This window comes from Leptonotus elevatus, chromosome 12, assembly GCF_054856555.1.
Source record: "Leptonotus elevatus isolate MCC_2025b chromosome 12, RoL_Lele_1.0, whole genome shotgun sequence".
In the NCBI taxonomy this organism is placed as follows: Eukaryota; Metazoa; Chordata; class Actinopteri; order Syngnathiformes; family Syngnathidae; genus Leptonotus; species Leptonotus elevatus.
Genome location: NC_141250.1, coordinates 9,787,669 through 9,801,798, shown reverse-complemented (window position 1 = coordinate 9,801,798; position 14,130 = coordinate 9,787,669). Strand labels below are relative to the sequence as shown.

Below are 14,130 nucleotides of genomic sequence, written 5' to 3'. Positions count from 1 at the left end.
TCCTACCTTGTTAAATCATTGTTGAGAATGTTTGTGAGAAATTATTAACATGATCAGTGCATTCACGTTGATGACTATCAATAGCCATTAATAATAGCATATAATTAAATGCAATTTGAACAATTTTATTATTTCAGAAGTATGTGTCAAACTGGTAGCCCTTCACATTAATCAGTACGCAAGAAGTAGCCCTCACTTTCATACATATAGACACGGTATTTCTCAAAAATATTGAGAAATAAGACCATGTAACTGCAATTCCTACAAAGACATCCAAGTCAATGTAATTTTACAGACTAACTTCGGCCACATAAAAAAAGAATAAATACTACAAGAATGATGTCATTGCTAAAATAAAATCCTACCATTGCGGCGGATAAGAAAAAAGATCAAGGTATCTCCAATGTCCTATTCTTTTTCTTGTAATAAAATATTTTTCAGATTAGCTTCCCCCCCCCGTAAAATTATGAATAATTATTACAATTTGAGCCAATTGTGTATTGATGTGGAATGCGATTTTTTTTATACCAGTGAGATAATCTTGTAATAGCCACAGATCGTTACGACTTATCTCACCATATTTGCCCCCAATATTGATTTAGTCTTGCAAATAAATACTTACATAAATCAGCGTTTACTTTTCAGTGTGGCTCGAATATCCAGTTTTTAACATCATTCACTGCTTTATACATAATTTATCTGCAAAAACTGATAAACGCCGAAAGCAAAAATGACGCCCCCTTTATTTGCTCAGTTGTCAAATAAAATGCCTCAGAATGCATTGTTCTTAAAAACGTGTCAGTCCTTTCTTGCTACCTGACGTCTTGACGTGTTCAAGCACGGTGAAAGAGGATTAGCTTCACTGCCACAGTCGGTCTTGCAGTCTTTAATAAGTGGGGCCATATCCTTTAATTTCCTTTTCTTCCTCGGAATCTTGACCGTGTGTCCAGCTGCATTAGGACAACGGGAGAATGCAAATTGTCATTTTTGGTGCGTCAGGCCAACTCTTTACAAACTCACCATGGACCTCTTGCACTCAAAGAACGCTGTCTGCAAGGGTTTGCAGTGGCCTTCCTTCAAGCACTCACTGGGCAGCTTTCCCTCCTAAAAACGCATAGAAGAAGAGATTTTCAATAGCACTTGCATCCATATCCTTTGGGCGAGAGGTGGGCTTCACCGTGACCCTGGACTGGCCACCAGGCAAACACAAGGCACATATAGACATACAATAATTCAAACTCACATTCGCCATCATGCTGTCCACTAAGCGTAAATTCCAATTATTTTGTACAAATAACAATAAAGCAAAGTAACTACAGCAAGTAGTAAATTGATATTGTGGAAGCGTTTTCGCTTAAATCAAACACAACTATTAAATACTTTAACATAAAGGCGTTTTCATAAAAAAAACAATGGGAAAATACAGATAGGCAGGTGAGGGTTACCTTAACGACACAGTCATGTTGAAGGAGACATGCCTTGAAATCCTCTCTTATCCCAGAACAGGCTCGGTTGTCTTCCCCTTTATCCTCGTAATATTTCGGCATTGTGAAAACTCCGCGAACAACACTAATATCAACTTATCAGAAACTCAGTGGTGTGAGAACGAGAATCAAATAAAGGGGGTGACATCTACTTCACTTGTTGTGAAAACGCTCGGCCGCCATTTTTAATGAGCGTTGTATGACGGGAAAACGGAAGCCCGAACTAAAAAAGTGCATCATGGGAGCAGTTGTAGTTTTTTTGTTTGCTTCCTTATTTGTTCGTTTTCTACGGTGACCGAGAAAGAATGAAACGAGGTCAAAACTGATACCAAGAATTTATATACTGTACACTGAACAATATATTTATAAACCCTTTCTCATTTGCCGAATTATTCATCTACTTCACGGGTGTGGCAGAAGATGCTGATTAGAGAACATGACTGACTGTGCTTTACATTGGCTACAGTAAAACGTCACTCTAAAATGTGCAGTTATAATACATTTGAAGGAACCACGTTACAACGAAGGCCCAGAAAAACTCCATATCTAGTGTGATGGTTTGGCTCATAAAGTAACATCTCCTTCCCATTGAGTTTATCAGTTTTTTCTGGCTTATAGAACATTGAGCCACTCAAGCAGTGTGAAAATTAATTTGAACATTATGTAATTTGTAAGACAGACCATATGGTTTGATAACATTTTCTTTTTAGGTAGGTGTTAATTCAAAAGGGGGAAAAAAACACTGATGATGTGAAGAATGTGGAACAAAGTTATACCGATTGGCAATCACACCAAGCAATTTGTTTCCTTATTTATTTCAAACATGTCCATGAAAAAAGATGTCAAGAAAACAAAAATCAGCAGAGGCAGGCAACAACAGATAAACGATGAAGGCACACAAACCAATAGGTGTTTTGGAGGGAGGGGGGGTTCGAGCCTGAAAATAGCTTTCGGTCTTTATTCTCCATTAACACATTCGCAAAGGTTTTTCATGCCGTTATGTGCAACCAGTTTTGTTCCGCTTTAGGCGTAAAGACAATCCAGCAAACGTTAAAAGTTTTGAGGCATCTTGTTCGTGTACTCTTCCAAAGTAAACACATCTGATCAAGATCCAGACAAAGTTCAACTATCAGATGGTTTAATCAAAAAGCCTGCTTTAACCAAACAATAAAAACACTTGTCAAGTATGTACAGATGTGCGTGTAAACCGCAGTTACAGCTCTGTCCATTTTCACAAAAAGGCACTTCATTACCCCCTTGAAAAAAGACCGTCATTTAAAATGACAGCAAGTTACAACAAAAATGATGTGGACTTCAACAAACTAGTTAAGTGAAGTGGAAGAATGACAGAAAGAGATGCGCATTGCTTTTCATATTCATATATACAATAAGTAATTGAACTTGACAACCTCCGTGAAACGCCTTTGAAAAAAAGGTGCACTCCTAAACGATCAGTAGTCATGACATTCCGTTCCAAAACAAAACAACTAAGAGATTGAGTGGACAAAGTATTTTCAGTGAAGTGGGAAAAGTGAACTAAAGTACAAAGGAGCATTAGTGCCATACTAAATTTTACAAGAATAATTTTGTAATAGGGACCTTTTTTTCAAGAATAAAATTTTGGGAGAAAAAAAGCCATTGATTAAATTTAAAAAATGCAGAATTTGACTTGCGATTGCAGTGTTTTTACACACATTCAAAGAACCATTGCAAGTACAATATAAAGCAGATCCCAAAGCTGTTACTTTAACAGAATTTTGAAATTTACTAGTAATAGTTAAAATTACTTTTTGTTCTCTGAAATTCTTTTAAAAATCCTTTAAATTACTACTTTTTGTCCTGTAAGAAAACTAGAAAATAAAGTCTCTGTAAAAACTTAACTTACCGCTCACATTATGACATTATTCTCATAATGTTATAAACCCGTGCAGGCTGGGCATATTAGCGTATGCGTGACAATAATAATAAAAAATGTCAATGTTAAGAATTAGCTTTTCAGTTTTAACAATTTTTCATAAATTCGCCCCCCTCTTCAGTATGGCCCTAATGGTCCTCGTAGAATGAAAAGACTGTGGTCCTAATCGTGACGCAACGCATAAACTGTGCAATTTAAGATGTAATGTGATACCACATACTCGTAGTCACATTAAACCATCGATCAAACTGTCCGCTATTTTCACAACAATATTATTATGATAATACTACAGTATATCCAGCCGGTAAGGTGTTGGCAAGTGTGATTGAAATAGCTGATACACTCTTAGGGAAACTGATATAAGGCACAATTCTCCACATTTGACACACAAAACAGAGTCTGTTCTCATCTTTCCTATCCTTAAGATGTGAGAAAATAATCATTAATGTCAATCGGCTTCAAGTGAAAGGAAATGGGGTGAAGGCTCCCATGTAGCTATTATAATCATGAGAATGCACAGTAGACAAGCAAACACACACAAAAAAAAAAAAAACTAATGTCACACTAGCATAAACATCTCGTAATAGCTTAGAAAATATATTTTACTTCTTGTACAAATTATAAGATTTATTTTCAAATAAATTAAGTCACCTTCATAGATCCTTGTATCTGTAATCATGTATCAATATATTCCTTCTGGAAAACGGCATCAAGGCAATGTCTGATTGGTTTTCTATACAAGGACCCTCGTCAGACAGGCAGAGAGAGAGACATGGTGTACCTTTTTCACCACTTTTTTCTTTCTTCTTACTAGCCGACTGTAGCCGACAACAGGCAGGATTTTTTCTTTTTAGACATGTAATGGAGTATTTTGTGTGTTTGGGCTGGTGTCCGTCTTAAAACGGTACTTCCTCATTTGTGGGTTAGGGTATACAGTACATTCCCGGCCGGCACCATCATGGGCATCAGCTGGTGGCTCTAGTCAGAGTGCAATGCCCCAGCACGCCCACGAGTGGCAGCATTGAGTTGAACGGGAGTGATTTGGCAGAATGGACACAAGCGGCCAGGTGACTGACGTAACGGTTTTGTCCTCATTCAACCGAGAGAGAGCTCCCGCGATTGTGTTCCAAAATTGTTGGGTGATTTAGTCACACAGCACGGCTGTTTTGCCTATTTGACAGCAGTATTCACATTCTTACTATCGAGGTACGTAAGAGAGTAACAAACACAGAAAGAAACGGGTGAAAAAGAAACAATGACGAGCTCCAAATGGGCTCGTGACTTCACTGCTGCCTGAGGCCCTAACGTGAGCAGCCGACAAGGTTTCCATCTTCCCAGTCAGCCTGCTATCCTCTTTATATGCATCTGATGAGACAAGAGACAAAGAGAGGATGCTGTCAAATACAATTAAGGAGGCATTGATTACACAGACCATGTTCAGTATGTTGTATGATTCGCTTACTTCACTGATGATGGCCCAAACAGGCGAGTTTTTCAGAACGGACAACCGCAAGGCCAGGATGGGATTGAAGGAAGGATCGACAGCTCCTTCAGCCACGCCCTTTTCAAACTGACCTGAAAGTGTGTTACAAGTCACATCGTTCAGTTATTTTATCTTAATGTCACAACATTAATAAAACCATACCAAATACATGCTTGATTTTGTTCTCTACTGTATATGTGGCAAAAGGGTCCTCATGTGTAAAAAACAACAACAAAATTGAGATATTCATATATTCCAATTCTATGCTTAATTCCCTTTCAAATTATATCTGATACATGGGCGTACCTCAAAAATGGACAAAGTTACAGCAATTTTAATGTTGGCAGGTTGAAATCCCTAGTTTTGAAAAAAAAAATGGGTTTAAAGTTTAGGTGCAAAGTTGCGAGGCAGTTCAACGTACAGTAAAAGCTTATAGTAAAAAAAAAAAAGGGTGCTAGATGTGATGGAGTCATGATGTTTTTGGCATTACAAGCCTGATAACCGAAATCAACCTGTCTGCTTCATAAAAGCAAGACAGGGGCTTTATTAGCTACTCAAAACTGCGAGTAATAACCATATTAGGCTCAAAATGACGGCTCTGGGTGATATAGTTGTTTTACAATTCTGGTTGTACTAGTTGTTAAATGGCAAGCTTATTTATGAAAAGAACAGACCGAACTATTAACAAGAACGCAGTGATTTGTACCTTTTGTAAAAAATAATTTTCGTATCACGAAAGCAGCTCCAGCCTGACTTATCATTTGAGACTGAATTTAAACAAGCGTGTTTGTCTGAGCGACTCGCTCAAGGACACACGAGTTAGTTGTTTGTTGTCAGATCCTGTAGCATAGCTTGGGGTGGGTTTTTGATTTGAGGAGTTGATACTGTAGCCCCGGCGGCACGGTGGCTGACTGGTTCGGCCTTCCTGGGTGGAGTTTGCATGTTCTCCCCGCGCTTGCTCCCCGGGTACTCCGGTTTCCTCCCACACTCCAAAGACATGCATGGCGGGTTAATTGAACACTCCAAATTGTCCATAGGTGTGAGTGTGGATGGTTGTTTGTCTCTGTGTGCCCTGCGATTGGCTGGCAACCAGTTCAGGGTGTACCCCGCCTACTGCCCGAAGCCAGCTGGGATAGGCTCCAGCACCCCCGCAATCCTTGTGAGGACAAGCGGTTAAGAAAATGGATGGATGGATACTGTAGCCCCAGTTTCTCTTTTGGGTTTGAGTTGTTATGACCCAGATATTGTAGCTTTAGATTTTTGTTAACCTGTCCTTCTAATCTCTAACTTGTCCTGATTAACAGTTTGTTAGTTTAGCTCAAAAACCACCACAACTATTATCAGTTCATCCATACATCAAACCTCAGCTTGTGGAATTTTTTTTGAACAAAATGGAAGCTTAGATTATCTTTTAAAATGATGCCTGGCCTAATTGGTTTGTTGATGTGCTGAAACATTTTCTTTTGAATTCCATTTATGAAGCACTTCAACAATAGAAATGTGGATTCCAAATCTTCTCTTCTTCCTGTACACCCACACACACTTACCAATCCTGTAGAAGCGGTCTTCGGTTCGTTTGTACTTCTCTTTGGTCTGCTGTCCAGGTTCCTGACAAAAGGCAAAGTTATATTATGCAACAGTCAAATCAGAGCAAGTGTGGATGATCTGTCATTTGAGCAAAAGGCAATCAGTCAATGGCCTCAGGCAGTGCTGTCACGCTGCCATTCCAGTTTCAAATCAATATGCTGCAGCCTCAAAGCAACCGGTCCAAACAGTGTACTGTAATGATCGCTGTCATTGAGCGCATCGCGGTGTGTACGTGCATGATTGTGTGTGAGTGAGTGTTTCCTTACGGAGACGGGCAGTATTTCCACCGTGGTGTTTTGCATCTTGTCCCCCAGGTGTTCCTGGTTACCACTGCGAAACAGAAACCTGCCAGCAAAAATCAATAAGCACTTTTGTCAACTTTATGGAGACGAATCATTGGCCATTTCATCGGGTGGCTTTAAGAAATAATCAAGTGAGGACAAACATCAGGGACTTGAACGCGTCTGCTGACTTTAGGTGCGGCACTTCTGAATCACAAATATGACTACATTCAAAATAGTAAAATAAGCCCATGAAGTGCAGAACTGAAATGAGTCCACTTTGCTCTCTGTGTGGCAATTTTAAACACAAATGAACGACAGATTTGAGGATGTAATCTTCCAGGATAATTAAGGCATTCGATGTAAAGGCTTCTTAAGATGTTTTAAGGATTTTCAGACCCTGTCATATTTGAAGTCATTTCTCCAACCTCATCGTCATGCCATAGTGAAAGCATTTGACAAGTCGTCAAAACAGTTTTGACATTTTTCTATTTCTAGCCATTAAAACGGCCTTGATAGTTCTTCAAGTGAAACAATAATGCGGGCTCAGTTTGGGGTTCCGGATTTTCACTTCCCTCTACAGGCAGGGTTATTGTCAATAAAACATGAGGTGGCTGAGCTTCTGCGAACAAGCACAGGCAGTAGCTGTAACAGAAGAATTGTCTTCCTCTTGATAAGATCTTGTCTCATCAGCACAGCTACAGTCTGTAAGGGACGTCACTCAAGCACACATTACAGCAGATAGTCACTTACTGGCCGTGCAACTGACAGCGCTAGCCTCTCGCCATTTGTCGCGTGCCATCTATGCAAACGCTCTTGTTAGCAGCTTATCCTGGCCCTGCTGCAACCCGCCTCTATACATACGTATACCTCCTCTATTTCATCTCCGTGGAGAATGCGGAGGCTGACCCGCGAATGCTTATTTTTAGTTTTCTCTCATTAAGATGATCAGATCCCCCGGAGAGGCACGCAAACACACCGACATAAACTGAAAAAGACTCACTGCGAAGGGCAGCGGGTGGAAATGAAATTAGCGGGCAGTGCCAGTGAGTGTGAATAACTTCTTTTCTTACCGTTCTATGCTGATGGGTCTGTCAAATTTAAAGAGGATGTAGTCGCCCGCTTTGGGCAAGATGGCCCAGAAGAAATCCTCCCCGAGGTATGTCTTCTCCAGCGTGTGGCCCTGATAAACCTGACAAAAGTAGCATACGTGAAGAAATCAAATACTGCACAATAAACTAGAGGTGGGGGCTCGACTCACTTGAGTCACATGACTTGGACTCAAGTCGACTTGAGTCGCTAATTTTATGACTTGCGACTTGTTTTGCAAAAACTTATGAAAGACTCAACTTGATTTTTGGCTTAACGTATTCATTCATAAAAACAAAAAATAAAAACGCCGTGACAGTGGCCACTTTCTAAAGATCGTCTCACGGTCTTGCTTGCTCGCAGGCATGTCGGCAGCTGCTTCGGGGGCTAACAAGGCAACCCACGGCAACGGAGCGCCGGCTAAAAAGAATGGACCGCTTATTTGGTCATCTACAGTGTTGTTGTGACAGCGAGGTGGCTGGTGATCGCCGTGGGTCTGGTGCGAGCGTACCTGGCCAGAGGAAGCTACCACGGCCTGTGATACTCCATCAAGAAACCCCTCAAGTTCTTTAACTTCAACGTCTTGGAGATTCAAAGCCCCCAAAAATACAATTATTGTTTTAAAAGCCGGAAATCATACATAATGCAGATTCATTAAGACACATTGGAACATACTTTTTAGAAGATACTAAGCTTTATCTAAGTGATAAAAAAATGAAAATCATAAAATACTTAATGTTATATACGGCTTCCATGCTTGAACTGAACTGCTGGAATAAAGTTTTCCACAATATTCTAATTTATTGAGATGCACAAGTATAAAACACCATTTGGTAATCCGTATTACTCTGGAAATGCTTCTTGTTACCTCTCCATTATGTTTCAGGTTTCTTTATAGGGTGCGTATAGTTGTAGTTTATTTTGAATGCTACTTCAAAATTGCCTTTTCCCTGCATTGTTCTCTCTGGGAGCATTTGTTTTGAAACGACTGTCTAAGACGAGAGGCACCATAGTACATGCCTGACAGGAAAAGCTTGGGCGGATAATTACCTTCATTGAGGTGGAAACCTCAGCAGGAGGGTTGACGTGTATTTTGTGGAGAAGTGGCTTCAGGAAGTCTTTGTCCTGCGGGCACAGAGCAACGCTGAAATGTGCGGGACTGGTCGGCTGTGGCATCTGACCGGTTGCGTGGGCACGCAACTCACTGTGAGCTTTTGGATCTTTCCGGCGAGAGAAGAATGAAGCCCCACGTGTTGAAACAAGGAGGGTCGGAAGCGCACGCGGAGGCTGGACTTCTGGCGCTCGCAGTGTTTCTGGAAAAGGGTCAACAAGTTAGAGCCAAGACGTGTACAATACGATTAAACAGGATGCATTTACTGCCATTACACAGTGAAAAATGCCGTGCGGTAAATGGTGCACTGCTTGGAACGCGACGAGAATTTTTTTTTTCTTAGGGTAGCCTCCAAATTTTAAGCTCATTATTTGGGACATAGTAAAACCTGAGATATCAGCTCAGTGAGCAGATAATGGCGTAACTTAGCATCTCTTGCTTTATTTTTTCTTATGCCTTCACAGAAGGCTATGTGATGACCAAGAGGAAAGCTGTGATGATAACCATAGAACCACAAACAGAACATCACTATCCTGGTTGCTAATTAGTAAACTAGTGATATGTTTTTAAGACATCGGCAGGGCAGCTGTGGCTACTTGTAGCTTACCGCCACCACAGTGTGAATGTGTGAGTGTATGAATAATGTATCCATTTCATTGTAAAGCGTTTTTGAGTGTCTAGAAAAACGCTAATGGCTAATACCTACATATTTGAGCATCAGTAAAATATCTGCTTAAAAACTAATGGCTGGCATTCCATGCCGTGACAATGAGTCACTCTAAAGTAGCCATTCCAGTGCAAAGCCCCTGTCCACACGCTGGATATCACATCTCATTTTTAAATGTTCCTAGTCCCTGCTCATTTGCCTCTCTTTCCATGACATGCCTGCACTCATGACTGACAAAAAGGTGGTGTCAAGCAGCCACCTCAACAGATTATCCGAAGGGAAAATGTATTTTCGGGGTGAAAACAAACCCTGTTGTGAACAAAGACGCTCAAGTTTTTATATGAGGGGAGGGCGGACTCATACCAGACTCCAAAATGTGTCACTAAGCACCATTTGCCTTTTGATTAGCCACCAAAAACAAAAACAAATATTAATATTGAATACTACATCATTCTCTGTCTTTGCACATTAATGTAGAGCATTTAGAAACAAATCTCTGAATTTACTTTACATGGTGTAAGACCGTTATCAGGACTTTATCAGGACTCTAAAACTAGACTAGACACTGTTGCGCCTAACTGTTTTCGGCCCCCCGCCCCACCCCACTGCATCGCATTCAACACCGCAGTTTTATTGGTTCACTCTTATAGCTGCCTGTCTTTTTAGGCAATACTGACTGTTAAATGATTAACTAACTATCTGGACATCATAAAGTTCTTTATTTGAAGCACGTTCCCACAATGCTGGTAACTTACTCAAAAGTGTCAGTGCTTAAAGTGCTCTGTGTCAGAGTGTTGGTTATGACTTTCAAAGGAATCAGGCCTTTCAAGCTCAATCGTTCTTTAAATGTTAACATCCGCTATTTTCATTTAACATCAGATAGGTGTAGCAACCTCACCTATGCCTCCCTGTCACGAAAAACACGAAAGGCTGGTAGCACCGATGTAACCTGTGAGAAATTAAGGCGCTCAAATCAGTCTCACACCAAAGCCCTTTTTGTTCTATTATTTTTTAAAGTTATTATTCTATTAAAATTAACATCCTTTCCTACTAATATAAGGAAAGTACGGTTAATTAAAACTAAGGGTGTGAATTGCCTAGTACCTGGCGATTTTTTTAAAACTCAAATTTAGTAAATACAAATCAGCAAACTTCTACATGTACGCTCTAAGATTTGTATGAAAATGTATTTATTTATCTGAAAATTCAGGCTTATAACTGAGCCACTGCATTTAACAAACAGGTTGCAGTTTGTTTCATGTTTGAACAGCACTGAAATTAAATATTGAGGCTTAATGTTCCATTAATATAACATTCTTCCATGCTTAATGTGTGAAGCCTAACCCCTAAGTAAGACGTTTTGTCGAATATTTCCATAAAAAAATTGATGTTTAAAAATCGGTTCGGCCGCATATTGAATCGATTTGAGAAATGCGTGCTGTAATATCGCGATATATTGCAGAATCAATTTTTTCTAACACCCCTAATTAAAACATGACTTCAAACATGAACATTTCAAAAAGAGTCAATATTAAAAAACGGGTTGCTATGATTAAGCTTCAGTTCCCAACAATGACATTTGAAATGCTGCTGCTTCACACCTAAAGACTCCATTACGTCAATGAAACTTGTTCAATGAAAATGCCAAGCTTACCGCGTCTTTCTCAGGATTGCACACTTTAACCCAGAGAATGTGGTCCAGCAACCAGTCGATTGGCTTCTCCTTATAGAACATGAAGATGAACTCGACGATAAGATTCAGGTCTGGTGCCTTGAACATCTTCCCTGCAGGCGCGCACATAGCAAAGCATTAATGAGATCCGTGGTTCCGGCACAGATGCTCATTAGCAACCAACATTTGAGTCTGATTAACAAGACTTTTGGGGCCTGTTGCAACACTGAAAACAGGAGAACACAATCAGGTGGGACAGGAAATGACATCCTCAAGTATAAAGTATAGAGCGAGTCTAGCACTTGTTGAGAGATCCTGACAGGTGCGTGACAAATCATACCGATGAAGCCCAGCTGAGAAAACTCCAGGACCATCCAGTCCTCGGATGAGAGCTGGAGGGCAAAGTTCTTCATGGTGGCAAAGTAGTTGGGCTTAGCCACGATGTCGTCCTCCAACTGAGGGAACAGAGGCACACAGGAGTCAGCCGTCACACACCACTGGGAGGGTTGGGATTTACGATATTCACAAAAAGGGATGTGCCGTTTGAGATTGAGCAATGAAAACACAGCAGAACTAGTGCACACCAAACTAAAGCGGGTGGAAATACCTCTTCCCTCCAGGTGAGAGCAGAGCATGGAAATGACACACCGCATGCATTAGATGTGAGATTGGGAACAAGTATGCATGCTAGTCGTTGGTTCAACAAAACTATTAGGAGAAAGATCAGGCAAAACGTCAGCGTTCCAACCACTGACATTCAAATGTCAGGTCAGATAGCAGTAAAAGATTAACACTGTGCAGTGTTTTGCTTTTCCTTGATCTTTTTGAGACACAATAAGAAGAATATGCACTTCAAGTTACATGAAGGAAGTAGACTGACATTTACAGCAGAAAGTAGCCTGGACTTGAATTGGTAGCCGTGGGAATGAATGAAGGATGTAGGGACGGTTACAACTGTTTGCGCGGCTTGCAGTAGTTCTTGTGTGAGTTCAAAATATTAACAAAAAACAAAACAAAAAAACAACGACGACGACCTTGGCATGACAAAAAATGAAAACAACACGTGAAGACTAAATTGTCTACTGGTCCAGGACTCCAGGAAATTTTGAAACAATGCAAGTACATTTTTAAAATGTGCAAACTTTAAATTTGATGTTGTTTAAAAATAAATAAATAAATAAAAAATTAGGGATGGGTGGGAAACAATACCAACCGGCTTTATTTCAACGTGTTGGTGGCTGATGTTAGTATCGGGAAATTTTATGTATTAAAAGTAATGTCTTAGTGGTATCGATAACTACTCAAGAGTTGAGAACTCGCACTGGTATCAGTCAGAAAAAAAGTGCTAATAATATGTTTGGTTGCTGACCAACTCCACCTTAACAGATATATAGAAAAAAATGAGTGAAAATGTCGATTTACAGTGTGCGCTCCTAAAATTTCAGGCTAGGGGCCACTGTACTCCAAGTAGAAAAAAGTTAGTCTGGAGCCCTGGGCTAGTGTAAATGTGAGTGCAAATGGTTGTCTATATGTCCCCTCAACTAGCTGGGGTCCCGCTCACCCGCAACCCGAGTGAGGACAAGTACAAATGTGCTAAAAGTTACTTGACACAGAAACTTTCCTTTTGAATCGCTACTGCTACCTGTGGCCAGAAAATGAAACCGCATTTTCCTTTCTTCACGTACACAAAGCGCACATGACGTCACATCCGCAGACAGAGAGCGGGTAATTCAAATGTCATAAATGGTCAAATAAAAAGGCTATTGTAAAGATATTTTTGTGCAAATTGCAGCTTTAAAATATGTACAGTTGCTGAAGGGTTTCTGATGGTGACAGTTGGACTATGGAACAGATTTCTATTGAATTATTTTTTTATGGGGGGGCATCTCAGGACGGCTTGTATACGACCTTAGCAGTTGCGCTGTAGGTGACACATTTAAAAAATTTGGAGTACCGAAAAGACAGCTGAGTGCGGCAGAAATCCAAGAGGATTAAGCTGCGAGTAAGTGAACCAGGCGAGGGTTTTAACGAGAGGAAACAGACGCTGACGAATTGCAACTACACACATTTGCTTTGTGGCCGCCGTGGTTTTAATTGAGAGGGGCAGTCAAAGTGAAAGCACCATTTACCGTCATTTTAAAGCCTTACCTGAACATAATAAACTCCTTTGCTCAATGCATACATCATGAGAAAGGAATAGTCCAGGTTCTGCTTCGTCCGCCATCTAAACAACACACCAAAAACAAACACTGTTAGTTTCCGATTGTGTAATGTCAAAGCTCTCAAGGTTACATGTGGAGAGGGTCGATTTGTTGTTGCTACTGCTTGGAGACCGAAAAGTCCATCAGGCCCAATTTATCCAATTTATTTGCGTTTATCCCTGCATTTGAAGCAGTCTTATGCAATACGTCTGATTCTGCATGGTTCAGTCAAGACGGAAACAGAACACACACAACCACATAAATCGAAAGAATATTGACATGCCACATGAGACATACAGCTTATATTACCCAACATGGCGGTGCAAACAAACACCCACTTCTACACAAACAAGACTCATCTGTGGTTTGAGTACAAACAAACTGCACCGTAACAGATTTCTATTAAGCTGCTCCGCCGCCGACTTTAAAGAAAACATTCACGACAAAAGCTTGTGAGAGCGAGGGAGCGCTTCGGGAGCAAGAGGCGGAGGGCGCCTGCACTGATGACCTTGATCTGACTTTGACAAATGCTTGTAGAATACTAAGCAGCTGACTAAAAGCCCTCGCCCGCTTGATCCCTCCCACTGACTCATCCTTCTGCATGTTCTGCAGCCGTGGCCTCACATCTCCCCCCCCCCTG

General features: G+C 40.7%; 2 protein-coding genes across 2 annotated transcripts in view; both read right to left on the bottom strand.

Annotated features, from left to right (window-relative positions):
* Window positions 1-109: 109 nt before the first annotated feature.
* On the bottom strand, window positions 110-1,683 carry coa5 (cytochrome C oxidase assembly factor 5). The gene is made up of 3 exons (XM_086090727.1): window positions 1,446-1,683; window positions 1,021-1,104; window positions 110-950 (listed from the first exon to the last, which is right to left on the bottom strand). Exons 1-3 carry the CDS (start codon window positions 1,545-1,547, stop codon window positions 909-911), a joined length of 228 nt encoding a protein of 75 aa, XP_085946853.1. The 5' UTR covers window positions 1,548-1,683; the 3' UTR covers window positions 110-908.
* A 600-nt stretch (window positions 1,684-2,283) lies between these two features.
* Window positions 2,284-14,130, bottom strand: part of mgat4a (alpha-1,3-mannosyl-glycoprotein 4-beta-N-acetylglucosaminyltransferase A) — a 35,265-nt gene continuing 23,418 nt past the window's right edge. Inside the window, exons 7-16 of the mRNA XM_086090397.1 lie at window positions 13,438-13,513; window positions 11,630-11,744; window positions 11,272-11,402; window positions 9,045-9,152; window positions 8,890-8,964; window positions 7,824-7,942; window positions 6,736-6,814; window positions 6,430-6,490; window positions 4,862-4,974; window positions 2,284-4,764 (exon numbers count right to left, since the gene is read on the bottom strand). Coding sequence (XP_085946523.1) covers window positions 4,738-4,764; window positions 4,862-4,974; window positions 6,430-6,490; window positions 6,736-6,814; window positions 7,824-7,942; window positions 8,890-8,964; window positions 9,045-9,152; window positions 11,272-11,402; window positions 11,630-11,744; window positions 13,438-13,513 — 904 coding nt within the window. The 3' untranslated portion in view covers window positions 2,284-4,737. The remainder of the gene's footprint in view (window positions 4,765-4,861; window positions 4,975-6,429; window positions 6,491-6,735; window positions 6,815-7,823; window positions 7,943-8,889; window positions 8,965-9,044; window positions 9,153-11,271; window positions 11,403-11,629; window positions 11,745-13,437; window positions 13,514-14,130) is intronic.

Bases quoted from the DNA above. Each gene is read 5' to 3' on its own strand.
- coa5 (XM_086090727.1), bottom strand. From the start codon at position 1,547: ATGCCGAAATATTACGAGGATAAAGGGGAAGACAACCGAGCCTGTTCT. The intron at 1,105-1,445 runs GTAACCCTCACC...ATGCGTTTTTAG, and splicing joins AACATGACTGTGTCGTTAAG to GAGGGAAAGCTGCCCAGTGA. The intron at 951-1,020 runs GTGAGTTTGTAA...GTCCTAATGCAG, and splicing joins TTGAGTGCAAGAGGTCCATG to CTGGACACACGGTCAAGATT.